Raw genomic sequence first — 27,854 nt, 5'->3', positions numbered from 1 at the left:
TTGGATTAACTGGTAAATAACTGGTAAGCAGTCATGACTGACTGGTAACTTTGGATTAACTGGTAAATAACTGGTAAGCAGTCATGACTGACTGGTAACTTTGGATTAACTGGTAAATAACTGGTGACCAGTCAGAACTGACTGGTAACTTTGGATTAACTGGTAAATAACTGGTGACCAGTCAAGACTGACTGGTAACTTTGGATTAACTGGTAAATAACTGGTAACCAGTCAAGACTGACTGGTAACTTTGGATTAACTGGTAAATAACTGGTAACCAGTCTGAACTGACTGGTAACTTTGGATTAACTGGTAAATAACTGGTAACCAGTCAAGACTGACTGGTAACTTTGGATTAACTGGTAAATAACTGGTAACCAGTCTGAACTGACTGGTAACTTTGGATTAACTGGTAAATAACTGGTGACCAGTCATGACTGACTGGTAACTTTGGATTAACTGGTAAATAACTGGTAAGCAGTCAGAACTGACTGGTAACTTTGGATTAACTGGTAAATAACTGGTGACCAGTCATGACTGACTGGTAACTTTGGATTAACTGGTAAATAACTGGTAACCAGTCAAAACTGACTGGTAAATTTGGATTAACTGGTAAATAACTGGTAACCAGTCATGACTGACTGGTAACTTTGGATTAACTGGTAAATAACTGGTAAGCAGTCATGACTGACTGGTAACTTTGGATTAACTGGTAAATAACTGGTAAGCAGTCAGAACTGACTGGTAACTTTGGATTAACTGGTAAATAACTGGTGACCAGTCATGACTGACTGGTAAATTTGGATTAACTGGTAAATAACTGGTAAGCAGTCAGAACTGACTGGTAACTTTGGATTAACTGGTAAATAACTGGTGACCAGTCATGACTGACTGGTAACTTTGGATTAACTGGTAAATAACTGGTAAGCAGTCAGAACTGACTGGTAACTTTGGATTAACTGGTAAATAACTGGTAACCAGTCATGACTGACTGGTAACTTTGGATTAACTGGTAAATAACTGGTAAGCAGTCATGACTGACTGGTAACTTTGGATTAACTGGTAAATAACTGGTAAGCAGTCAGAACTGACTGGTAACTTTGGATTAACTGGTAAATAACTGGTGACCAGTCATGACTGACTGGTAACTTTGGATTAACTGGTAAATAACTGGTAAGCAGTCATGACTGACTGGTAACTTTGGATTAACTGGTAAATAACTGGTAAGCAGTCATGACTGACTGGTAACTTTGGATTAACTGGTAAATAACTGGTAACCAGTCTGAACTGACTGGTAAATTTGGATTAACTGGTAAATAACTGGTGACCAGTCAAGACTGACTGGTAACTTTGGATTAACTGGTAAATAACTGGTAACCAGTCAAGACTGACTGGTAACTTTGGATTAACTGGTAAATAACTGGTAACCAGTCTGAACTGACTGGTAACTTTGGATTAACTGGTAAATAACTGGTAACCAGTCAAGACTGACTGGTAACTTTGGATTAACTGGTAAATAACTGGTAACCAGTCTGAACTGACTGGTAACTTTGGATTAACTGGTAAATAACTGGTGACCAGTCATGACTGACTGGTAACTTTGGATTAACTGGTAAATAACTGGTAAGCAGTCAGAACTGACTGGTAACTTTGGATTAACTGGTAAATAACTGGTGACCAGTCATGACTGACTGGTAACTTTGGATTAACTGGTAAATAACTGGTAACCCGTCAAAACTGACTGGTAAATTTGGATTAACTGGTAAATAACTGGTAACCAGTCATGACTGACTGGTAACTTTGGATTGACTGGTAAATAACTGGTAAGCAGTCAGAACTGACTGGTAACTTTGGATTAACTGGTAAATAACTGGTGACCAGTCATGACTGACTGGTAACTTTGGATTAACTGGTAAATAACTGGTAACCAGTCAAAACTGACTGGTAAATTTGGATTAACTGGTAAATAACTGGTAAGCAGTCAGAACTGACTGGTAACTTTGGATTAACTGGTAAATAACTGGTAACCAGTCATGACTGACTGGTAACTTTGGATTAACTGGTAAATAACTGGTAAGCAGTCAGAACTGACTGGTAACTTTGGATTAACTGGTAAATAACTGGTAACCAGTCATGACTGACTGGTAACTTTGGATTAACTGGTAAATAACTGGTGACCAGTCATGACTGACTGGTAACTTTGGATTAACTGGTAAATAACTGGTAAGCAGTCAGAACTGACTGGTAACTTTGGATTAACTGGTAAATAACTGGTAACCAGTCATGACTGACTGGTAACTTTGGATTAACTGGTAAATAACTGGTAAGCAGTCATGACTGACTGGTAACTTTGGATTAACTGGTAAATAACTGGTAAGCAGTCAGAACTGACTGGTAACTTTGGATTAACTGGTAAATAACTGGTGACCAGTCATGACTGACTGGTAACTTCGGATTAACTGGTAAATAACTGGTGACCAGTCATGACTGACTGGTAACTTTGGATTAACTGGTAAATAACTGGTAACCAGTCATGACTGACTGGTAACTTTGGATTAACTGGTAAATAACTGGTAAGCAGTCATGACTGACTGGTAACTTTGGATTAACTGGTAAATAACTGGTAAGCAGTCATGACTGACTGGTAACTTTGGATTAACTGGTAAATAACTGGTGACCAGTCAGAACTGACTGGTAACTTTGGATTACCTGGTAAATAACTGGTGACCAGTCAAGACTGACTGGTAACTTTGGATTAACTGGTAAATAACTGGTAACCAGTCAAGACTGACTGGTAAATTTGGATTAACTGGTAAATAACTGGTAACCAGTCTGAACTGACTGGTAACTTTGGATTAACTGGTAAATAACTGGTAACCAGTCAAGACTGACTGGTAACTTTGGATTAACTGGTAAATAACTGGTAACCAGTCTGAACTGACTGGTAACTTTGGATTAACTGGTAAATAACTGGTGACCAGTCATGACTGACTGGTAACTTTGGATTAACTGGTAAATAACTGGTAAGCAGTCAGAACTGACTGGTAACTTTGGATTAACTGGTAAATAACTGGTGACCAGTCATGACTGACTGGTAACTTTGGATTAACTGGTAAATAACTGGTAACCAGTCAAAACTGACTGGTAAATTTGGATTAACTGGTAAATAACTGGTAACCAGTCATGACTGACTGGTAACTTTGGATTAACTGGTAAATAACTGGTAAGCAGTCATGACTGACTGGTAACTTTGGATTAACTGGTAAATAACTGGTAAGCAGTCAGAACTGACTGGTAACTTTGGATTAACTGGTAAATAACTGGTGACCAGTCATGACTGACTGGTAACTTTGGATTAACTGGTAAATAACTGGTAACCAGTCAAAACTGACTGGTAAATTTGGATTAACTGGTAAATAACTGGTAACCAGTCATGACTGACTGGTAACTTTGGATTAACTGGTAAATAACTGGTAAGCAGTCAGAACTGACTGGTAACTTTGGATTAACTGGTAAATAACTGGTGACCAGTCATGACTGACTGGTAACTTTGGATTAACTGGTAAATAACTGGTAACCAGTCAAAACTGACTGGTAAATTTGGATTAACTGGTAAATAACTGGTAAGCAGTCAGAACTGACTGGTAACTTTGGATTAACTGGTAAATAACTGGTGACCAGTCATGACTGACTGGTAACTTTGGATTAACTGGTAAATAACTGGTAAGCAGTCAGAACTGACTGGTAACTTTGGATTAACTGGTAAATAACTGGTAACCAGTCATGACTGACTGGTAACTTTGGATTAACTGGTAAATAACTGGTAAGCAGTCATGACTGACTGGTAACTTTGGATTAACTGGTAAATAACTGGTAAGCAGTCAGAACTGACTGGTAACTTTGGATTAACTGGTAAATAACTGGTGACCAGTCATGACTGACTGGTAACTTTGGATTAACTGGTAAATAACTGGTAAGCAGTCATGACTGACTGGTAACTTTGGATTAACTGGTAAATAACTGGTAAGCAGTCATGACTGACTGGTAACTTTGGATTAACTGGTAAATAACTGGTAACCAGTCAGAACTGACTGGTAAATTTGGATTAACTGGTAAATAACTGGTGACCAGTCAAGACTGACTGGTAACTTTGGATTAACTGGTAAATAACTGGTAACCAGTCAAGACTGACTGGTAACTTTGGATTAACTGGTAAATAACTGGTAACCAGTCTGAACTGACTGGTAACTTTGGATTAACTGGTAAATAACTGGTAACCAGTCAAGACTGACTGGTAACTTTGGATTAACTGGTAAATAACTGGTAACCAGTCTGAACTGACTGGTAACTTTGGATTAACTGGTAAATAACTGGTGACCAGTCATGACTGACTGGTAACTTTGGATTAACTGGTAAATAACTGGTAAGCAGTCAGAACTGACTGGTAACTTTGGATTAACTGGTAAATAACTGGTGACCAGTCATGACTGACTGGTAACTTTGGATTAACTGGTAAATAACTGGTAAGCAGTCAGAACTGACTGGTAACTTTGGATTAACTGGTAAATAACTGGTAACCAGTCAAAACTGACTGGTAAATTAGGATTAACTGGTAAATAACTGGTAAGCAGTCAGAACTGACTGGTAACTTTGGATTAACTGGTAAATAACTGGTGACCAGTCATGACTGACTGGTAACTTTGGATTAACTGGTAAATAACTGGTAAGCAGTCAGAACTGACTGGTAACTTTGGATTAACTGGTAAATAACTGGTAACCAGTCATGACTGACTGGTAACTTTGGATTAACTGGTAAATAACTGGTAAGCAGTCATGACTGACTGGTAACTTTGGATTAACTGGTAAATAACTGGTAAGCAGTCATGACTGACTGGTAACTTTGGATTAACTGGTAAATAACTGGTGACCAGTCAGAACTGACTGGTAACTTTGGATTAACTGGTAAATAACTGGTGACCAGTCAAGACTGACTGGTAACTTTGGATTAACTGGTAAATAACTGGTAACCAGTCAAGACTGACTGGTAACTTTGGATTAACTGGTAAATAACTGGTAACCAGTCTGAACTGACTGGTAACTTTGGATTAACTGGTAAATAACTGGTAACCAGTCAAGACTGACTGGTAACTTTGGATTAACTGGTAAATAACTGGTAACCAGTCTGAACTGACTGGTAACTTTGGATTAACTGGTAAATAACTGGTGACCAGTCATGACTGACTGGTAACTTTGGATTAACTGGTAAATAACTGGTAAGCAGTCAGAACTGACTGGTAACTTTGGATTAACTGGTAAATAACTGGTGACCAGTCATGACTGACTGGTAACTTTGGATTAACTGGTAAATAACTGGTAACCAGTCAAAACTGACTGGTAAATTTGGATTAACTGGTAAATAACTGGTAACCAGTCATGACTGACTGGTAACTTTGGATTAACTGGTAAATAACTGGTAAGCAGTCATGACTGACTGGTAACTTTGGATTAACTGGTAAATAACTGGTAAGCAGTCAGAACTGACTGGTAACTTTGGATTAACTGGTAAATAACTGGTGACCAGTCATGACTGACTGGTAAATTTGGATTAACTGGTAAATAACTGGTAAGCAGTCAGAACTGACTGGTAACTTTGGATTAACTGGTAAATAACTGGTGACCAGTCATGACTGACTGGTAACTTTGGATTAACTGGTAAATAACTGGTAAGCAGTCAGAACTGACTGGTAACTTTGGATTAACTGGTAAATAACTGGTAACCAGTCATGACTGACTGGTAACTTTGGATTAACTGGTAAATAACTGGTAAGCAGTCATGACTGACTGGTAACTTTGGATTAACTGGTAAATAACTGGTAAGCAGTCAGAACTGACTGGTAACTTTGGATTAACTGGTAAATAACTGGTGACCAGTCATGACTGACTGGTAACTTTGGATTAACTGGTAAATAACTGGTAAGCAGTCATGACTGACTGGTAACTTTGGATTAACTGGTAAATAACTGGTAAGCAGTCATGACTGACTGGTAACTTTGGATTAACTGGTAAATAACTGGTAACCAGTCTGAACTGACTGGTAAATTTGGATTAACTGGTAAATAACTGGTGACCAGTCAAGACTGACTGGTAACTTTGGATTAACTGGTAAATAACTGGTAACCAGTCAAGACTGACTGGTAACTTTGGATTAACTGGTAAATAACTGGTAACCAGTCTGAACTGACTGGTAACTTTGGATTAACTGGTAAATAACTGGTAACCAGTCAAGACTGACTGGTAACTTTGGATTAACTGGTAAATAACTGGTAACCAGTCTGAACTGACTGGTAACTTTGGATTAACTGGTAAATAACTGGTGACCAGTCATGACTGACTGGTAACTTTGGATTAACTGGTAAATAACTGGTAAGCAGTCAGAACTGACTGGTAACTTTGGATTAACTGGTAAATAACTGGTGACCAGTCATGACTGACTGGTAACTTTGGATTAACTGGTAAATAACTGGTAACCCGTCAAAACTGACTGGTAAATTTGGATTAACTGGTAAATAACTGGTAACCAGTCATGACTGACTGGTAACTTTGGATTGACTGGTAAATAACTGGTAAGCAGTCAGAACTGACTGGTAACTTTGGATTAACTGGTAAATAACTGGTGACCAGTCATGACTGACTGGTAACTTTGGATTAACTGGTAAATAACTGGTAACCAGTCAAAACTGACTGGTAAATTTGGATTAACTGGTAAATAACTGGTAAGCAGTCAGAACTGACTGGTAACTTTGGATTAACTGGTAAATAACTGGTAACCAGTCATGACTGACTGGTAACTTTGGATTAACTGGTAAATAACTGGTAAGCAGTCAGAACTGACTGGTAACTTTGGATTAACTGGTAAATAACTGGTAACCAGTCATGACTGACTGGTAACTTTGGATTAACTGGTAAATAACTGGTGACCAGTCATGACTGACTGGTAACTTTGGATTAACTGGTAAATAACTGGTAAGCAGTCATGACTGACTGGTAACTTTGGATTAACTGGTAAATAACTGGTAAGCAGTCATGACTGACTGGTAACTTTGGATTAACTGGTAAATAACTGGTAACCAGTCTGAACTGACTGGTAAATTTGGATTAACTGGTAAATAACTGGTGACCAGTCAAGACTGACTGGTAACTTTGGATTAACTGGTAAATAACTGGTAACCAGTCAAGACTGACTGGTAACTTTGGATTAACTGGTAAATAACTGGTAACCAGTCTGAACTGACTGGTAACTTTGGATTAACTGGTAAATAACTGGTAACCAGTCTGAACTGACTGGTAACTTTGGATTAACTGGTAAATAACTGGTGACCAGTCATGACTGACTGGTAACTTTGGATTAACTGGTAAATAACTGGTAACCAGTCAAAACTGACTGGTAAATTTGGATTAACTGGTAAATAACTGGTAAGCAGTCAGAACTGACTGGTAACTTTGGATTAACTGGTAAATAACTGGTGACCAGTCATGACTGACTGGTAACTTTGGATTAACTGGTAAATAACTGGTAAGCAGTCAGAACTGACTGGTAACTTTGGATTAACTGGTAAATAACTGGTAACCAGTCATGACTGACTGGTAACTTTGGATTAACTGGTAAATAACTGGTAAGCAGTCATGACTGACTGGTAACTTTGGATTAACTGGTAAATAACTGGTAAGCAGTCATGACTGACTGGTAACTTTGGATTAACTGGTAAATAACTGGTAAGCAGTCAGAACTGACTGGTAACTTTGGATTAACTGGTAAATAACTGGTGACCAGTCATGACTGACTGGTAAATTTGGATTAACTGGTAAATAACTGGTAAGCAGTCAGAACTGACTGGTAACTTTGGATTAACTGGTAAATAACTGGTGACCAGTCATGACTGACTGGTAACTTTGGATTAACTGGTAAATAACTGGTAAGCAGTCAGAACTGACTGGTAACTTTGGATTAACTGGTAAATAACTGGTAACCAGTCATGACTGACTGGTAACTTTGGATTAACTGGTAAATAACTGGTAAGCAGTCATGACTGACTGGTAACTTTGGATTAACTGGTAAATAACTGGTAAGCAGTCAGAACTGACTGGTAACTTTGGATTAACTGGTAAATAACTGGTGACCAGTCATGACTGACTGGTAACTTTGGATTAACTGGTAAATAACTGGTAAGCAGTCATGACTGACTGGTAACTTTGGATTAACTGGTAAATAACTGGTAAGCAGTCATGACTGACTGGTAACTTTGGATTAACTGGTAAATAACTGGTAACCAGTCTGAACTGACTGGTAAATTTGGATTAACTGGTAAATAACTGGTGACCAGTCAAGACTGACTGGTAACTTTGGATTAACTGGTAAATAACTGGTAACCAGTCAAGACTGACTGGTAACTTTGGATTAACTGGTAAATAACTGGTAACCAGTCTGAACTGACTGGTAACTTTGGATTAACTGGTAAATAACTGGTAACCAGTCAAGACTGACTGGTAACTTTGGATTAACTGGTAAATAACTGGTAACCAGTCTGAACTGACTGGTAACTTTGGATTAACTGGTAAATAACTGGTGACCAGTCATGACTGACTGGTAACTTTGGATTAACTGGTAAATAACTGGTAAGCAGTCAGAACTGACTGGTAACTTTGGATTAACTGGTAAATAACTGGTGACCAGTCATGACTGACTGGTAACTTTGGATTAACTGGTAAATAACTGGTAACCAGTCAAAACTGACTGGTAAATTTGGATTAACTGGTAAATAACTGGTAAGCAGTCAGAACTGACTGGTAACTTTGGATTAACTGGTAAATAACTGGTGACCAGTCATGACTGACTGGTAACTTTGGATTAACTGGTAAATAACTGGTAAGCAGTCAGAACTGACTGGTAACTTTGGATTAACTGGTAAATAACTGGTAACCAGTCATGACTGACTGGTAACTTTGGATTAACTGGTAAATAACTGGTGACCAGTCATGACTGACTGGTAACTTTGGATTAACTGGTAAATAACTGGTAAGCAGTCATGACTGACTGGTAACTTTGGATTAACTGGTAAATAACTGGTAAGCAGTCATGACTGACTGGTAACTTTGGATTAACTGGTAAATAACTGGTAACCAGTCTGAACTGACTGGTAAATTTGGATTAACTGGTAAATAACTGGTGACCAGTCAAGACTGACTGGTAACTTTGGATTAACTGGTAAATAACTGGTAACCAGTCAAGACTGACTGGTAACTTTGGATTAACTGGTAAATAACTGGTAACCAGTCTGAACTGACTGGTAACTTTGGATTAACTGGTAAATAACTGGTAAGCAGTCTGAACTGACTGGTAACTTTGGATTAACTGGTAAATAACTGGTAACCAGTCAAAACTGACTGGTAAATTTGGATTAACTGGTAAATAACTGGTAAGCAGTCAGAACTGACTGGTAACTTTGGATTAACTCGTAAATAACTGGTGACCAGTCATGACTGACTGGTAACTTTGGATTAACTGGTAAATAACTGGTAAGCAGTCAGAACTGACTGGTAACTTTGGATTAACTGGTAAATAACTGGTAACCAGTCATGACTGACTGGTAACTTTGGATTAACTGGTAAATAACTGGTAAGCAGTCATGACTGACTGGTAACTTTGGATTAACTGGTAAATAACTGGTAAGCAGTCATGACTGACTGGTAACTTTGGATTAACTGGTAAATAACTGGTAAGCAGTCAGAACTGACTGGTAACTTTGGATTAACTGGTAAATAACTGGTGACCAGTCATGACTGACTGGTAAATTTGGATTAACTGGTAAATAACTGGTAACCAGTCATGACTGACTGGTAACTTTGGATTAACTGGTAAATAACTGGTGACCAGTCATGACTGACTGGTAAATTTGGATTAACTGGTAAATAACTGGTAAGCAGTCAGAACTGACTGGTAACTTTGGATTAACTGGTAAATAACTGGTGACCAGTCATGACTGACTGGTAACTTTGGATTAACTGGTAAATAACTGGTAAGCAGTCAGAACTGACTGGTAACTTTGGATTAACTGGTAAATAACTGGTAACCAGTCATGACTGACTGGTAACTTTGGATTAACTGGTAAATAACTGGTAAGCAGTCATGACTGACTGGTAACTTTGGATTAACTGGTAAATAACTGGTAAGCAGTCAGAACTGACTGGTAACTTTGGATTAACTGGTAAATAACTGGTGACCAGTCATGACTGACTGGTAACTTTGGATTAACTGGTAAATAACTGGTAAGCAGTCATGACTGACTGGTAACTTTGGATTAACTGGTAAATAACTGGTAAGCAGTCATGACTGACTGGTAACTTTGGATTAACTGGTAAATAACTGGTAACCAGTCTGAACTGACTGGTAAATTTGGATTAACTGGTAAATAACTGGTGACCAGTCAAGACTGACTGGTAACTTTGGATTAACTGGTAAATAACTGGTAACCAGTCAAGACTGACTGGTAACTTTGGATTAACTGGTAAATAACTGGTAACCAGTCTGAACTGACTGGTAACTTTGGATTAACTGGTAAATAACTGGTAACCAGTCAAGACTGACTGGTAACTTTGGATTAACTGGTAAATAACTGGTAACCAGTCTGAACTGACTGGTAACTTTGGATTAACTGGTAAATAACTGGTGACCAGTCATGACTGACTGGTAACTTTGGATTAACTGGTAAATAACTGGTAAGCAGTCAGAACTGACTGGTAACTTTGGATTAACTGGTAAATAACTGGTGACCAGTCATGACTGACTGGTAACTTTGGATTAACTGGTAAATAACTGGTAACCAGTCAAAACTGACTGGTAAATTTGGATTAACTGGTAAATAACTGGTAAGCAGTCAGAACTGACTGGTAACTTTGGATTAACTGGTAAATAACTGGTGACCAGTCATGACTGACTGGTAACTTTGGATTAACTGGTAAATAACTGGTAAGCAGTCAGAACTGACTGGTAACTTTGGATTAACTGGTAAATAACTGGTAACCAGTCATGACTGACTGGTAACTTTGGATTAACTGGTAAATAACTGGTGACCAGTCATGACTGACTGGTAACTTTGGATTAACTGGTAAATAACTGGTAAGCAGTCATGACTGACTGGTAACTTTGGATTAACTGGTAAATAACTGGTAAGCAGTCATGACTGACTGGTAACTTTGGATTAACTGGTAAATAACTGGTAACCAGTCTGAACTGACTGGTAAATTTGGATTAACTGGTAAATAACTGGTGACCAGTCAAGACTGACTGGTAACTTTGGATTAACTGGTAAATAACTGGTAACCAGTCAAGACTGACTGGTAACTTTGGATTAACTGGTAAATAACTGGTAACCAGTCTGAACTGACTGGTAACTTTGGATTAACTGGTAAATAACTGGTAAGCAGTCTGAACTGACTGGTAACTTTGGATTAACTGGTAAATAACTGGTGACCAGTCATGACTGACTGGTAACTTTGGATTAACTGGTAAATAACTGGTAACCAGTCAAAACTGACTGGTAAATTTGGATTAACTGGTAAATAACTGGTAAGCAGTCAGAACTGACTGGTAACTTTGGATTAACTGGTAAATAACTGGTGACCAGTCATGACTGACTGGTAACTTTGGATTAACTGGTAAATAACTGGTAAGCAGTCAGAACTGACTGGTAACTTTGGATTAACTGGTAAATAACTGGTAACCAGTCATGACTGACTGGTAACTTTGGATTAACTGGTAAATAACTGGTAAGCAGTCATGACTGACTGGTAACTTTGGATTAACTGGTAAATAACTGGTAAGCAGTCATGACTGACTGGTAACTTTGGATTAACTGGTAAATAACTGGTAAGCAGTCAGAACTGACTGGTAACTTTGGATTAACTGGTAAATAACTGGTGACCAGTCATGACTGACTGGTAAATTTGGATTAACTGGTAAATAACTGGTAACCAGTCATGACTGACTGGTAACTTTGGATTAACTGGTAAATAACTGGTAAGCAGTCATGACTGACTGGTAACTTTGGATTAACTGGTAAATAACTGGTAAGCAGTCAGAACTGACTGGTAACTTTGGATTAACTGGTAAATAACTGGTGACCAGTCATGACTGACTGGTAACTTTGGATTAACTGGTAAATAACTGGTAAGCAGTCATGACTGACTGGTAACTTTGGATTAACTGGTAAATAACTGGTAAGCAGTCATGACTGACTGGTAACTTTGGATTAACTGGTAAATAACTGGTAACCAGTCTGAACTGACTGGTAAATTTGGATTAACTGGTAAATAACTGGTGACCAGTCAAGACTGACTGGTAACTTTGGATTAACTGGTAAATAACTGGTAACCAGTCAAGACTGACTGGTAACTTTGGATTAACTGGTAAATAACTGGTAACCAGTCTGAACTGACTGGTAACTTTGGATTAACTGGTAAATAACTGGTAACCAGTCAAGACTGACTGGTAACTTTGGATTAACTGGTAAATAACTGGTAACCAGTCTGAACTGACTGGTAACTTTGGATTAACTGGTAAATAACTGGTGACCAGTCATGACTGACTGGTAACTTTGGATTAACTGGTAAATAACTGGTAAGCAGTCAAGACTGACTGGTAACTTTGGATTAACTGGTAAATAACTGGTGACCAGTCATGACTGACTGGTAACTTTGGATTAACTGGTAAATAACTGGTAACCCGTCAAAACTGACTGGTAAATTTGGATTAACTGGTAAATAACTGGTAACCAGTCATGACTGACTGGTAACTTTGGATTAACTGGTAAATAACTGGTAAGCAGTCAGAACTGACTGGTAACTTTGGATTAACTGGTAAATAACTGGTGACCAGTCATGACTGACTGGTAACTTTGGATTAACTGGTAAATAACTGGTAACCAGTCAACACTGACTGGTAAATTTGGATTAACTGGTAAATAACTGGTAAGCAGTCAGAACTGACTGGTAACTTTGGATTAACTGGTAAATAACTGGTGACCAGTCATGACTGACTGGTAACTTTGGATTAACTGGTAAATAACTGGTAAGCAGTCAGAACTGACTGGTAACTTTGGATTAACTGGTAAATAACTGGTAACCAGTCATGACTGACTGGTAACTTTGGATTAACTGGTAAATAACTGGTAAGCAGTCATGACTGACTGGTAACTTTGGATTAACTGGTAAATAACTGGTAAGCAGTCAGAACTGACTGGTAACTTTGGATTAACTGGTAAATAACTGGTGACCAGTCATGACTGACTGGTAACTTCGGATTAACTGGTAAATAACTGGTGACCAGTCATGACTGACTGGTAACTTCGGATTAACTGGTAAATAACTGGTAACCAGTCATGACTGACTGGTAACTTTGGATTAACTGGTAAATAACTGGTAAGCAGTCATGACTGACTGGTAACTTTGGATTAACTGGTAAATAACTGGTAAGCAGTCATGACTGACTGGTAACTTTGGATTAACTGGTAAATAACTGGTGACCAGTCAGAACTGACTGGTAACTTTGGATTAACTGGTAAATAACTGGTGACCAGTCATGACTGACTGGTAACTTTGGATTAACTGGTAAATAACTGGTAACCAGTCAAGACTGACTGGTAACTTTGGATTAACTGGTAAATAACTGGTAACCAGTCTGAACTGACTTTTAACTTTGGATTAACTGGTAAATAACTGGTAACCAGTCAAGACTGACTGGTAACTTTGGATTAACTGGTAAATAACTGGTAACCAGTCTGAACTGACTGGTAACTTTGGATTAACTGGTAAATAACTGGTGACCAGTCATGACTGACTGGTAACTTTGGATTAACTGGTAAATAACTGGTAAGCAGTCAGAACTGACTGGTAACTTTGGATTAACTGGTAAATAACTGGTGACCAGTCATGACTGACTGGTAACTTTGGATTAACTGGTAAATAACTGGTAACCAGTCAAAACTGACTGGTAAATTTGGATTAACTGGTAAATAACTGGTAACCAGTCATGACTGACTGGTAACTTTGGATTAACTGGTAAATAACTGGTAACCAGTCATGACTGACTGGTAACTTTGGATTAACTGGTAAATAACTGGTAAGCAGTCAGAACTGACTGGTAACTTTGGATTAACTGGTAAATAACTGGTGACCAGTCATGACTGACTGGTAACTTTGGATTAACTGGTAAATAACTGGTGACCAGTCATGACTGACTGGTAACTTCGGATTAACTGGTAAATAACTGGTAACCAGTCATGACTGACTGGTAACTTTGGATTAACTGGTAAATAACTGGTAAGCAGTCATGACTGACTGGTAACTTTGGATTAACTGGTAAATAACTGGTAAGCAGTCAGAACTGACTGGTAACTTTGGATTAACTGGTAAATAACTGGTGACCAGTCATGACTGACTGGTAACTTTGGATTAACTGGTAAATAACTGGTAAGCAGTCATGACTGACTGGTAACTTTGGATTAACTGGTAAATAACTGGTAAGCAGTCATGACTGACTGGTAACTTTGGATTAACTGGTAAATAACTGGTAACCAGTCTGAACTGACTGGTAAATTTGGATTAACTGGTAAATAACTGGTGACCAGTCAAGACTGACTGGTAACTTTGGATTAACTGGTAAATAACTGGTAACCAGTCAAGACTGACTGGTAACTTTGGATTAACTGGTAAATAACTGGTAACCAGTCTGAACTGACTGGTAACTTTGGATTAACTGGTAAATAACTGGTAACCAGTCAAGACTGACTGGTAACTTTGGATTAACTGGTAAATAACTGGTAACCAGTCTGAACTGACTGGTAACTTTGGATTAACTGGTAAATAACTGGTGACCAGTCATGACTGACTGGTAACTTTGGATTAACTGGTAAATAACTGGTAAGCAGTCAGAACTGACTGGTAACTTTGGATTAACTGGTAAATAACTGGTGACCAGTCATGACTGACTGGTAACTTTGGATTAACTGGTAAATAACTGGTAACCCGTCAAAACTGACTGGTAAATTTGGATTAACTGGTAAATAACTGGTAACCAGTCATGACTGACTGGTAACTTTGGATTAACTGGTAAATAACTGGTAAGCAGTCAGAACTGACTGGTAACTTTGGATTAACTGGTAAATAACTGGTGACCAGTCATGACTGACTGGTAACTTTGGATTAACTGGTAAATAACTGGTAACCAGTCAAAACTGACTGGTAAATTTGGATTAACTGGTAAATAACTGGTAAGCAGTCAGAACTGACTGGTAACTTTGGATTAACTGGTAAATAACTGGTGACCAGTCATGACTGACTGGTAACTTTGGATTAACTGGTAAATAACTGGTAAGCAGTCAGAACTGACTGGTAACTTTGGATTAACTGGTAAATAACTGGTAACCAGTCATGACTGACTGGTAACTTTGGATTAACTGGTAAATAACTGGTAAGCAGTCATGACTGACTGGTAACTTTGGATTAACTGGTAAATAACTGGTAAGCAGTCAGAACTGACTGGTAACTTTGGATTAACTGGTAAATAACTGGTGACCAGTCATGACTGACTGGTAACTTCGGATTAACTGGTAAATAACTGGTGACCAGTCATGACTGACTGGTAACTTTGGATTAACTGGTAAATAACTGGTAACCAGTCATGACTGACTGGTAACTTTGGATTAACTGGTAAATAACTGGTAAGCAGTCATGACTGACTGGTAACTTTGGATTAACTGGTAAATAACTGGTAAGCAGTCATGACTGACTGGTAACTTTGGATTAACTGGTAAATAACTGGTGACCAGTCAGAACTGACTGGTAACTTTGGATTACCTGGTAAATAACTGGTGACCAGTCAAGACTGACTGGTAACTTTGGATTAACTGGTAAATAACTGGTAACCAGTCAAGACTGACTGGTAAATTTGGATTAACTGGTAAATAACTGGTAACCAGTCTGAACTGACTGGTAACTTTGGATTAACTGGTAAATAACTGGTAACCAGTCAAGACTGACTGGTAACTTTGGATTAACTGGTAAATAACTGGTAACCAGTCTGAACTGACTGGTAACTTTGGATTAACTGGTAAATAACTGGTGACCAGTCATGACTGACTGGTAACTTTGGATTAACTGGTAAATAACTGGTAAGCAGTCAGAACTGACTGGTAACTTTGGATTAACTGGTAAATAACTGGTGACCAGTCATGACTGACTGGTAACTTTGGATTAACTGGTAAATAACTGGTAACCAGTCAAAACTGACTGGTAAATTTGGATTAACTGGTAAATAACTGGTAACCAGTCATGACTGACTGGTAACTTTGGATTAACTGGTAAATAACTGGTAAGCAGTCATGACTGACTGGTAACTTTGGATTAACTGGTAAATAACTGGTAAGCAGTCAGAACTGACTGGTAACTTTGGATTAACTGGTAAATAACTGGTGACCAGTCATGACTGACTGGTAACTTTGGATTAACTGGTAAATAACTGGTAACCAGTCAAAACTGACTGGTAAATTTGGATTAACTGGTAAATAACTGGTAACCAGTCATGACTGACTGGTAACTTTGGATTAACTGGTAAATAACTGGTAAGCAGTCAGAACTGACTGGTAACTTTGGATTAACTGGTAAATAACTGGTGACCAGTCATGACTGACTGGTAACTTTGGATTAACTGGTAAATAACTGGTAACCAGTCAAAACTGACTGGTAAATTTGGATTAACTGGTAAATAACTGGTAAGCAGTCAGAACTGACTGGTAACTTTGGATTAACTGGTAAATAACTGGTGACCAGTCATGACTGACTGGTAACTTTGGATTAACTGGTAAATAACTGGTAAGCAGTCAGAACTGACTGGTAACTTTGGATTAACTGGTAAATAACTGGTAACCAGTCATGACTGACTGGTAACTTTGGATTAACTGGTAAATAACTGGTAAGCAGTCATGACTGACTGGTAACTTTGGATTAACTGGTAAATAACTGGTAAGCAGTCAGAACTGACTGGTAACTTTGGATTAACTGGTAAATAACTGGTGACCAGTCATGACTGACTGGTAACTTTGGATTAACTGGTAAATAACTGGTAAGCAGTCATGACTGACTGGTAACTTTGGATTAACTGGTAAATAACTGGTAAGCAGTCATGACTGACTGGTAACTTTGGATTAACTGGTAAATAACTGGTAACCAGTCAGAACTGACTGGTAAATTTGGATTAACTGGTAAATAACTGGTGACCAGTCAAGACTGACTGGTAACTTTGGATTAACTGGTAAATAACTGGTAACCAGTCAAGACTGACTGGTAACTTTGGATTAACTGGTAAATAACTGGTAACCAGTCTGAACTGACTGGTAACTTTGGATTAACTGGTAAATAACTGGTAACCAGTCAAGACTGACTGGTAACTTTGGATTAACTGGTAAATAACTGGTAACCAGTCTGAACTGACTGGTAACTTTGGATTAACTGGTAAATAACTGGTGACCAGTCATGACTGACTGGTAACTTTGGATTAACTGGTAAATAACTGGTAAGCAGTCAGAACTGACTGGTAACTTTGGATTAACTGGTAAATAACTGGTGACCAGTCATGACTGACTGGTAACTTTGGATTAACTGGTAAATAACTGGTAAGCAGTCAGAACTGACTGGTAACTTTGGATTAACTGGTAAATAACTGGTAACCAGTCAAAACTGACTGGTAAATTAGGATTAACTGGTAAATAACTGGTAAGCAGTCAGAACTGACTGGTAACTTTGGATTAACTGGTAAATAACTGGTGACCAGTCATGACTGACTGGTAACTTTGGATTAACTGGTAAATAACTGGTAAGCAGTCAGAACTGACTGGTAACTTTGGATTAACTGGTAAATAACTGGTAACCAGTCATGACTGACTGGTAACTTTGGATTAACTGGTAAATAACTGGTAAGCAGTCATGACTGACTGGTAACTTTGGATTAACTGGTAAATAACTGGTAAGCAGTCATGACTGACTGGTAACTTTGGATTAACTGGTAAATAACTGGTGACCAGTCAGAACTGACTGGTAACTTTGGATTAACTGGTAAATAACTGGTGACCAGTCAAGACTGACTGGTAACTTTGGATTAACTGGTAAATAACTGGTAACCAGTCAAGACTGACTGGTAACTTTGGATTAACTGGTAAATAACTGGTAACCAGTCTGAACTGACTGGTAACTTTGGATTAACTGGTAAATAACTGGTAACCAGTCAAGACTGACTGGTAACTTTGGATTAACTGGTAAATAACTGGTAACCAGTCTGAACTGACTGGTAACTTTGGATTAACTGGTAAATAACTGGTGACCAGTCATGACTGACTGGTAACTTTGGATTAACTGGTAAATAACTGGTAAGCAGTCAGAACTGACTGGTAACTTTGGATTAACTGGTAAATAACTGGTGACCAGTCATGACTGACTGGTAACTTTGGATTAACTGGTAAATAACTGGTAACCAGTCAAAACTGACTGGTAAATTTGGATTAACTGGTAAATAACTGGTAACCAGTCATGACTGACTGGTAACTTTGGATTAACTGGTAAATAACTGGTAAGCAGTCATGACTGACTGGTAACTTTGGATTAACTGGTAAATAACTGGTAAGCAGTCAGAACTGACTGGTAACTTTGGATTAACTGGTAAATAACTGGTGACCAGTCATGACTGACTGGTAAATTTGGATTAACTGGTAAATAACTGGTAAGCAGTCAGAACTGACTGGTAACTTTGGATTAACTGGTAAATAACTGGTGACCAGTCATGACTGACTGGTAACTTTGGATTAACTGGTAAATAACTGGTAAGCAGTCAGAACTGACTGGTAACTTTGGATTAACTGGTAAATAACTGGTAACCAGTCATGACTGACTGGTAACTTTGGATTAACTGGTAAATAACTGGTAAGCAGTCATGACTGACTGGTAACTTTGGATTAACTGGTAAATAACTGGTAAGCAGTCAGAACTGACTGGTAACTTTGGATTAACTGGTAAATAACTGGTGACCAGTCATGACTGACTGGTAACTTTGGATTAACTGGTAAATAACTGGTAAGCAGTCATGACTGACTGGTAACTTTGGATTAACTGGTAAATAACTGGTAAGCAGTCATGACTGACTGGTAACTTTGGATTAACTGGTAAATAACTGGTAACCAGTCTGAACTGACTGGTAAATTTGGATTAACTGGTAAATAACTGGTGACCAGTCAAGACTGACTGGTAACTTTGGATTAACTGGTAAATAACTGGTAACCAGTCAAGACTGACTGGTAACTTTGGATTAACTGGTAAATAACTGGTAACCAGTCTGAACTGACTGGTAACTTTGGATTAACTGGTAAATAACTGGTAACCAGTCAAGACTGACTGGTAACTTTGGATTAACTGGTAAATAACTGGTAACCAGTCTGAACTGACTGGTAACTTTGGATTAACTGGTAAATAACTGGTGACCAGTCATGACTGACTGGTAACTTTGGATTAACTGGTAAATAACTGGTAAGCAGTCAGAACTGACTGGTAACTTTGGATTAACTGGTAAATAACTGGTGACCAGTCATGACTGACTGGTAACTTTGGATTAACTGGTAAATAACTGGTAACCCGTCAAAACTGACTGGTAAATTTGGATTAACTGGTAAATAACTGGTAAGCAGTCAGAACTGACTGGTAACTTTGGATTAACTGGTAAATAACTGGTAACCAGTCATGACTGACTGGTAACTTTGGATTAACTGGTAAATAACTGGTAAGCAGTCAGAACTGACTGGTAACTTTGGATTAACTGGTAAATAACTGGTAACCAGTCATGACTGACTGGTAACTTTGGATTAACTGGTAAATAACTGGTGACCAGTCATGACTGACTGGTAACTTTGGATTAACTGGTAAATAACTGGTAAGCAGTCATGACTGACTGGTAACTTTGGATTAACTGGTAAATAACTGGTAAGCAGTCATGACTGACTGGTAACTTTGGATTAACTGGTAAATAACTGGTAACCAGTCTGAACTGACTGGTAAATTTGGATTAACTGGTAAATAACTGGTGACCAGTCAAGACTGACTGGTAACTTTGGATTAACTGGTAAATAACTGGTAACCAGTCAAGACTGACTGGTAACTTTGGATTAACTGGTAAATAACTGGTAACCAGTCTGAACTGACTGGTAACTTTGGATTAACTGGTAAATAACTGGTAACCAGTCTGAACTGACTGGTAACTTTGGATTAACTGGTAAATAACTGGTGACCAGTCATGACTGACTGGTAACTTTGGATTAACTGGTAAATAACTGGTAACCAGTCAAAACTGACTGGTAAATTTGGATTAACTGGTAAATAACTGGTAAGCAGTCAGAACTGACTGGTAACTTTGGATTAACTGGTAAATAACTGGTGACCAGTCATGACTGACTGGTAACTTTGGATTAACTGGTAAATAACTGGTAAGCAGTCAGAACTGACTGGTAACTTTGGATTAACTGGTAAATAACTGGTAACCAGTCATGACTGACTGGTAACTTTGGATTAACTGGTAAATAACTGGTAAGCAGTCATGACTGACTGGTAACTTTGGATTAACTGGTAAATAACTGGTAAGCAGTCATGACTGACTGGTAACTTTGGATTAACTGGTAAATAACTGGTAAGCAGTCAGAACTGACTGGTAACTTTGGATTAACTGGTAAATAACTGGTGACCAGTCATGACTGACTGGTAAATTTGGATTAACTGGTAAATAACTGGTAAGCAGTCAGAACTGACTGGTAACTTTGGATTAACTGGTAAATAACTGGTGACCAGTCATGACTGACTGGTAACTTTGGATTAACTGGTAAATAACTGGTAAGCAGTCAGAACTGACTGGTAACTTTGGATTAACTGGTAAATAACTGGTAACCAGTCATGACTGACTGGTAACTTTGGATTAACTGGTAAATAACTGGTAAGCAGTCATGACTGACTGGTAACTTTGGATTAACTGGTAAATAACTGGTAAGCAGTCAGAACTGACTGGTAACTTTGGATTAACTGGTAAATAACTGGTGACCAGTCATGACTGACTGGTAACTTTGGATTAACTGGTAAATAACTGGTAAGCAGTCATGACTGACTGGTAACTTTGGATTAACTGGTAAATAACTGGTAAGCAGTCATGACTGACTGGTAACTTTGGATTAACTGGTAAATAACTGGTAACCAGTCTGAACTGACTGGTAAATTTGGATTAACTGGTAAATAACTGGTGACCAGTCAAGACTGACTGGTAACTTTGGATTAACTGGTAAATAACTGGTAACCAGTCAAGACTGACTGGTAACTTTGGATTAACTGGTAAATAACTGGTAACCAGTCTGAACTGACTGGTAACTTTGGATTAACTGGTAAATAACTGGTAACCAGTCAAGACTGACTGGTAACTTTGGATTAACTGGTAAATAACTGGTAACCAGTCTGAACTGACTGGTAACTTTGGATTAACTGGTAAATAACTGGTGACCAGTCATGACTGACTGGTAACTTTGGATTAACTGGTAAATAACTGGTAAGCAGTCAGAACTGACTGGTAACTTTGGATTAACTGGTAAATAACTGGTGACCAGTCATGACTGACTGGTAACTTTGGATTAACTGGTAAATAACTGGTAACCAGTCAAAACTGACTGGTAAATTTGGATTAACTGGTAAATAACTGGTAAGCAGTCAGAACTGACTGGTAACTTTGGATTAACTGGTAAATAACTGGTGACCAGTCATGACTGACTGGTAACTTTGGATTAACTGGTAAATAACTGGTAAGCAGTCAGAACTGACTGGTAACTTTGGATTAACTGGTAAATAACTGGTAACCAGTCATGACTGACTGGTAACTTTGGATTAACTGGTAAATAACTGGTGACCAGTCATGACTGACTGGTAACTTTGGATTAACTGGTAAATAACTGGTAAGCAGTCATGACTGACTGGTAACTTTGGATTAACTGGTAAATAACTGGTAAGCAGTCATGACTGACTGGTAACTTTGGATTAACTGGTAAATAACTGGTAACCAGTCTGAACTGACTGGTAAATTTGGATTAACTGGTAAATAACTGGTGACCAGTCAAGACTGACTGGTAACTTTGGATTAACTGGTAAATAACTGGTAACCAGTCAAGACTGACTGGTAACTTTGGATTAACTGGTAAATAACTGGTAACCAGTCTGAACTGACTGGTAACTTTGGATTAACTGGTAAATAACTGGTAAGCAGTCTGAACTGACTGGTAACTTTGGATTAACTGGTAAATAACTGGTAACCAGTCAAAACTGACTGGTAAATTTGGATTAACTGGTAAATAACTGGTAAGCAGTCAGAACTGACTGGTAACTTTGGATTAACTCGTAAATAACTGGTGACCAGTCATGACTGACTGGTAACTTTGGATTAACTGGTAAATAACTGGTAAGCAGTCAGAACTGACTGGTAACTTTGGATTAACTGGTAAATAACTGGTAACCAGTCATGACTGACTGGTAACTTTGGATTAACTGGTAAATAACTGGTAAGCAGTCATGACTGACTGGTAACTTTGGATTAACTGGTAAATAACTGGTAAGCAGTCATGACTGACTGGTAACTTTGGATTAACTGGTAAATAACTGGTAAGCAGTCAGAACTGACTGGTAACTTTGGATTAACTGGTAAATAACTGGTGACCAGTCATGACTGACTGGTAAATTTGGATTAACTGGTAAATAACTGGTAACCAGTCATGACTGACTGGTAACTTTGGATTAACTGGTAAATAACTGGTGACCAGTCATGACTGACTGGTAAATTTGGATTAACTGGTAAATAACTGGTAAGCAGTCAGAACTGACTGGTAACTTTGGATTAACTGGTAAATAACTGGTGACCAGTCATGACTGACTGGTAACTTTGGATTAACTGGTAAATAACTGGTAAGCAGTCAGAACTGACTGGTAACTTTGGATTAACTGGTAAATAACTGGTAACCAGTCATGACTGACTGGTAACTTTGGATTAACTGGTAAATAACTGGTAAGCAGTCATGACTGACTGGTAACTTTGGATTAACTGGTAAATAACTGGTAAGCAGTCAGAACTGACTGGTAACTTTGGATTAACTGGTAAATAACTGGTGACCAGTCATGACTGACTGGTAACTTTGGATTAACTGGTAAATAACTGGTAAGCAGTCATGACTGACTGGTAACTTTGGATTAACTGGTAAATAACTGGTAAGCAGTCATGACTGACTGGTAACTTTGGATTAACTGGTAAATAACTGGTAACCAGTCTGAACTGACTGGTAAATTTGGATTAACTGGTAAATAACTGGTGACCAGTCAAGACTGACTGGTAACTTTGGATTAACTGGTAAATAACTGGTAACCAGTCAAGACTGACTGGTAACTTTGGATTAACTGGTAAATAACTGGTAACCAGTCTGAACTGACTGGTAACTTTGGATTAACTGGTAAATAACTGGTAACCAGTCAAGACTGACTGGTAACTTTGGATTAACTGGTAAATAACTGGTAACCAGTCTGAACTGACTGGTAACTTTGGATTAACTGGTAAATAACTGGTGACCAGTCATGACTGACTGGTAACTTTGGATTAACTGGTAAATAACTGGTAAGCAGTCAGAACTGACTGGTAACTTTGGATTAACTGGTAAATAACTGGTGACCAGTCATGACTGACTGGTAACTTTGGATTAACTGGTAAATAACTGGTAACCAGTCAAAACTGACTGGTAAATTTGGATTAACTGGTAAATAACTGGTAAGCAGTCAGAACTGACTGGTAACTTTGGATTAACTGGTAAATAACTGGTGACCAGTCATGACTGACTGGTAACTTTGGATTAACTGGTAAATAACTGGTAAGCAGTCAGAACTGACTGGTAACTTTGGATTAACTGGTAAATAACTGGTAACCAGTCATGACTGACTGGTAACTTTGGATTAACTGGTAAATAACTGGTGACCAGTCATGACTGACTGGTAACTTTGGATTAACTGGTAAATAACTGGTAAGCAGTCATGACTGACTGGTAACTTTGGATTAACTGGTAAATAACTGGTAAGCAGTCATGACTGACTGGTAACTTTGGATTAACTGGTAAATAACTGGTAACCAGTCTGAACTGACTGGTAAATTTGGATTAACTGGTAAATAACTGGTGACCAGTCAAGACTGACTGGTAACTTTGGATTAACTGGTAAATAACTGGTAACCAGTCAAGACTGACTGGTAACTTTGGATTAACTGGTAAATAACTGGTAACCAGTCTGAACTGACTGGTAACTTTGGATTAACTGGTAAATAACTGGTAAGCAGTCTGAACTGACTGGTAACTTTGGATTAACTGGTAAATAACTGGTGACCAGTCATGACTGACTGGTAACTTTGGATTAACTGGTAAATAACTGGTAACCAGTCAAAACTGACTGGTAAATTTGGATTAACTGGTAAATAACTGGTAAGCAGTCAGAACTGACTGGTAACTTTGGATTAACTGGTAAATAACTGGTGACCAGTCATGACTGACTGGTAACTTTGGATTAACTGGTAAATAACTGGTAAGCAGTCAGAACTGACTGGTAACTTTGGATTAACTGGTAAATAACTGGTAACCAGTCATGACTGACTGGTAACTTTGGATTAACTGGTAAATAACTGGTAAGCAGTCATGACTGACTGGTAACTTTGGATTAACTGGTAAATAACTGGTAAGCAGTCATGACTGACTGGTAACTTTGGATTAACTGGTAAATAACTGGTAAGCAGTCAGAACTGACTGGTAACTTTGGATTAACTGGTAAATAACTGGTGACCAGTCATGACTGACTGGTAAATTTGGATTAACTGGTAAATAACTGGTAACCAGTCATGACTGACTGGTAACTTTGGATTAACTGGTAAATAACTGGTAAGCAGTCATGACTGACTGGTAACTTTGGATTAACTGGTAAATAACTGGTAAGCAGTCAGAACTGACTGGTAACTTTGGATTAACTGGTAAATAACTGGTGACCAGTCATGACTGACTGGTAACTTTGGATTAACTGGTAAATAACTGGTAAGCAGTCATGACTGACTGGTAACTTTGGATTAACTGGTAAATAACTGGTAAGCAGTCATGACTGACTGGTAACTTTGGATTAACTGGTAAATAACTGGTAACCAGTCTGAACTGACTGGTAAATTTGGATTAACTGGTAAATAACTGGTGACCAGTCAAGACTGACTGGTAACTTTGGATTAACTGGTAAATAACTGGTAACCAGTCAAGACTGACTGGTAACTTTGGATTAACTGGTAAATAACTGGTAACCAGTCTGAACTGACTGGTAACTTTGGATTAACTGGTAAATAACTGGTAACCAGTCAAGACTGACTGGTAACTTTGGATTAACTGGTAAATAACTGGTAACCAGTCTGAACTGACTGGTAACTTTGGATTAACTGGTAAATAACTGGTGACCAGTCATGACTGACTGGTAACTTTGGATTAACTGGTAAATAACTGGTAAGCAGTCAAGACTGACTGGTAACTTTGGATTAACTGGTAAATAACTGGTGACCAGTCATGACTGACTGGTAACTTTGGATTAACTGGTAAATAACTGGTAACCCGTCAAAACTGACTGGTAAATTTGGATTAACTGGTAAATAACTGGTAACCAGTCATGACTGACTGGTAACTTTGGATTAACTGGTAAATAACTGGTAAGCAGTCAGAACTGACTGGTAACTTTGGATTAACTGGTAAATAACTGGTGACCAGTCATGACTGACTGGTAACTTTGGATTAACTGGTAAATAACTGGTAACCAGTCAACACTGACTGGTAAATTTGGATTAACTGGTAAATAACTGGTAAGCAGTCAGAACTGACTGGTAACTTTGGATTAACTGGTAAATAACTGGTGACCAGTCATGACTGACTGGTAACTTTGGATTAACTGGTAAATAACTGGTAAGCAGTCAGAACTGACTGGTAACTTTGGATTAACTGGTAAATAACTGGTAACCAGTCATGACTGACTGGTAACTTTGGATTAACTGGTAAATAACTGGTAAGCAGTCATGACTGACTGGTAACTTTGGATTAACTGGTAAATAACTGGTAAGCAGTCAGAACTGACTGGTAACTTTGGATTAACTGGTAAATAACTGGTGACCAGTCATGACTGACTGGTAACTTCGGATTAACTGGTAAATAACTGGTGACCAGTCATGACTGACTGGTAACTTCGGATTAACTGGTAAATAACTGGTAACCAGTCATGACTGACTGGTAACTTTGGATTAACTGGTAAATAACTGGTAAGCAGTCATGACTGACTGGTAACTTTGGATTAACTGGTAAATAACTGGTAAGCAGTCATGACTGACTGGTAACTTTGGATTAACTGGTAAATAACTGGTGACCAGTCAGAACTGACTGGTAACTTTGGATTAACTGGTAAATAACTGGTGACCAGTCATGACTGACTGGTAACTTTGGATTAACTGGTAAATAACTGGTAACCAGTCAAGACTGACTGGTAACTTTGGATTAACTGGTAAATAACTGGTAACCAGTCTGAACTGACTTTTAACTTTGGATTAACTGGTAAATAACTGGTAACCAGTCAAGACTGACTGGTAACTTTGGATTAACTGGTAAATAACTGGTAACCAGTCTGAACTGACTGGTAACTTTGGATTAACTGGTAAATAACTGGTGACCAGTCATGACTGACTGGTAACTTTGGATTAACTGGTAAATAACTGGTAAGCAGTCAGAACTGACTGGTAACTTTGGATTAACTGGTAAATAACTGGTGACCAGTCATGACTGACTGGTAACTTTGGATTAACTGGTAAATAACTGGTAACCAGTCAAAACTGACTGGTAAATTTGGATTAACTGGTAAATAACTGGTAACCAGTCATGACTGACTGGTAACTTTGGATTAACTGGTAAATAACTGGTAACCAGTCATGACTGACTGGTAACTTTGGATTAACTGGTAAATAACTGGTAAGCAGTCAGAACTGACTGGTAACTTTGGATTAACTGGTAAATAACTGGTGACCAGTCATGACTGACTGGTAACTTTGGATTAACTGGTAAATAACTGGTGACCAGTCATGACTGACTGGTAACTTCGGATTAACTGGTAAATAACTGGTAACCAGTCATGACTGACTGGTAACTTTGGATTAACTGGTAAATAACTGGTAAGCAGTCATGACTGACTGGTAACTTTGGATTAACTGGTAAATAACTGGTAAGCAGTCATGACTGACTGGTAACTTTGGATTAACTGGTAAATAACTGGTGACCAGTCATGACTGACTGGTAACTTTGGATTAACTGGTAAATAACTGGTAACCAGTCAGAACTGACTGTTAACAGCAGCCGAACTGGTAGTTTAGGACCATCTGACTATCTACTAGTTATCACAGATTAGCTGGTGACTACCTGGTACCGAGGCGGTAACGGCTGATTGGGTCTTCAGGACTGCCGGGAGCTCAGAGGAGCGTTTGTCGGGTCGGCCTGCAGCCATGACGGTCCCTACGTCCCAGACGTCCTCTTCTGGTCCGTCATCCTCTTCTTCACCACCTTCTTCCTGTCCTCCTTCCTCAAACACTTCAAGACCAAGAGATATTTCCCCACCAGGGTCAGTCTGTCGGGTCGGGTCGCGGTTCTGCCTGGACC

The 27,854-nt window shown here is 38.4% G+C and overlaps 1 protein-coding gene across 1 annotated transcript in view; it reads left to right on the top strand.

Annotated features, from left to right (window-relative positions):
• The window catches only part of LOC306756118 (sodium bicarbonate cotransporter 3-like), a 75,555-nt gene that overhangs the window by 33,414 nt on the left and 14,287 nt on the right, over positions 1–27,854 (top strand). The window contains exon 16 of the mRNA XM_079240780.1: positions 27,655–27,816. Within this exon, the coding sequence (XP_079096906.1) occupies positions 27,655–27,816 (162 nt within the window). The remainder of the gene's footprint in view (positions 1–27,654; positions 27,817–27,854) is intronic.

Source organism: Telmatherina bonti (genome assembly GCF_933228915.1).
Source record: "Telmatherina bonti genome assembly, chromosome: 5".
NCBI lineage: Eukaryota > Metazoa > Chordata > Actinopteri > Atheriniformes > Telmatherinidae > Telmatherina > Telmatherina bonti.
The sequence above is the reverse complement of the archived record's forward strand: the minus strand, read 5'-3'. Positions and strand labels throughout refer to the sequence as shown.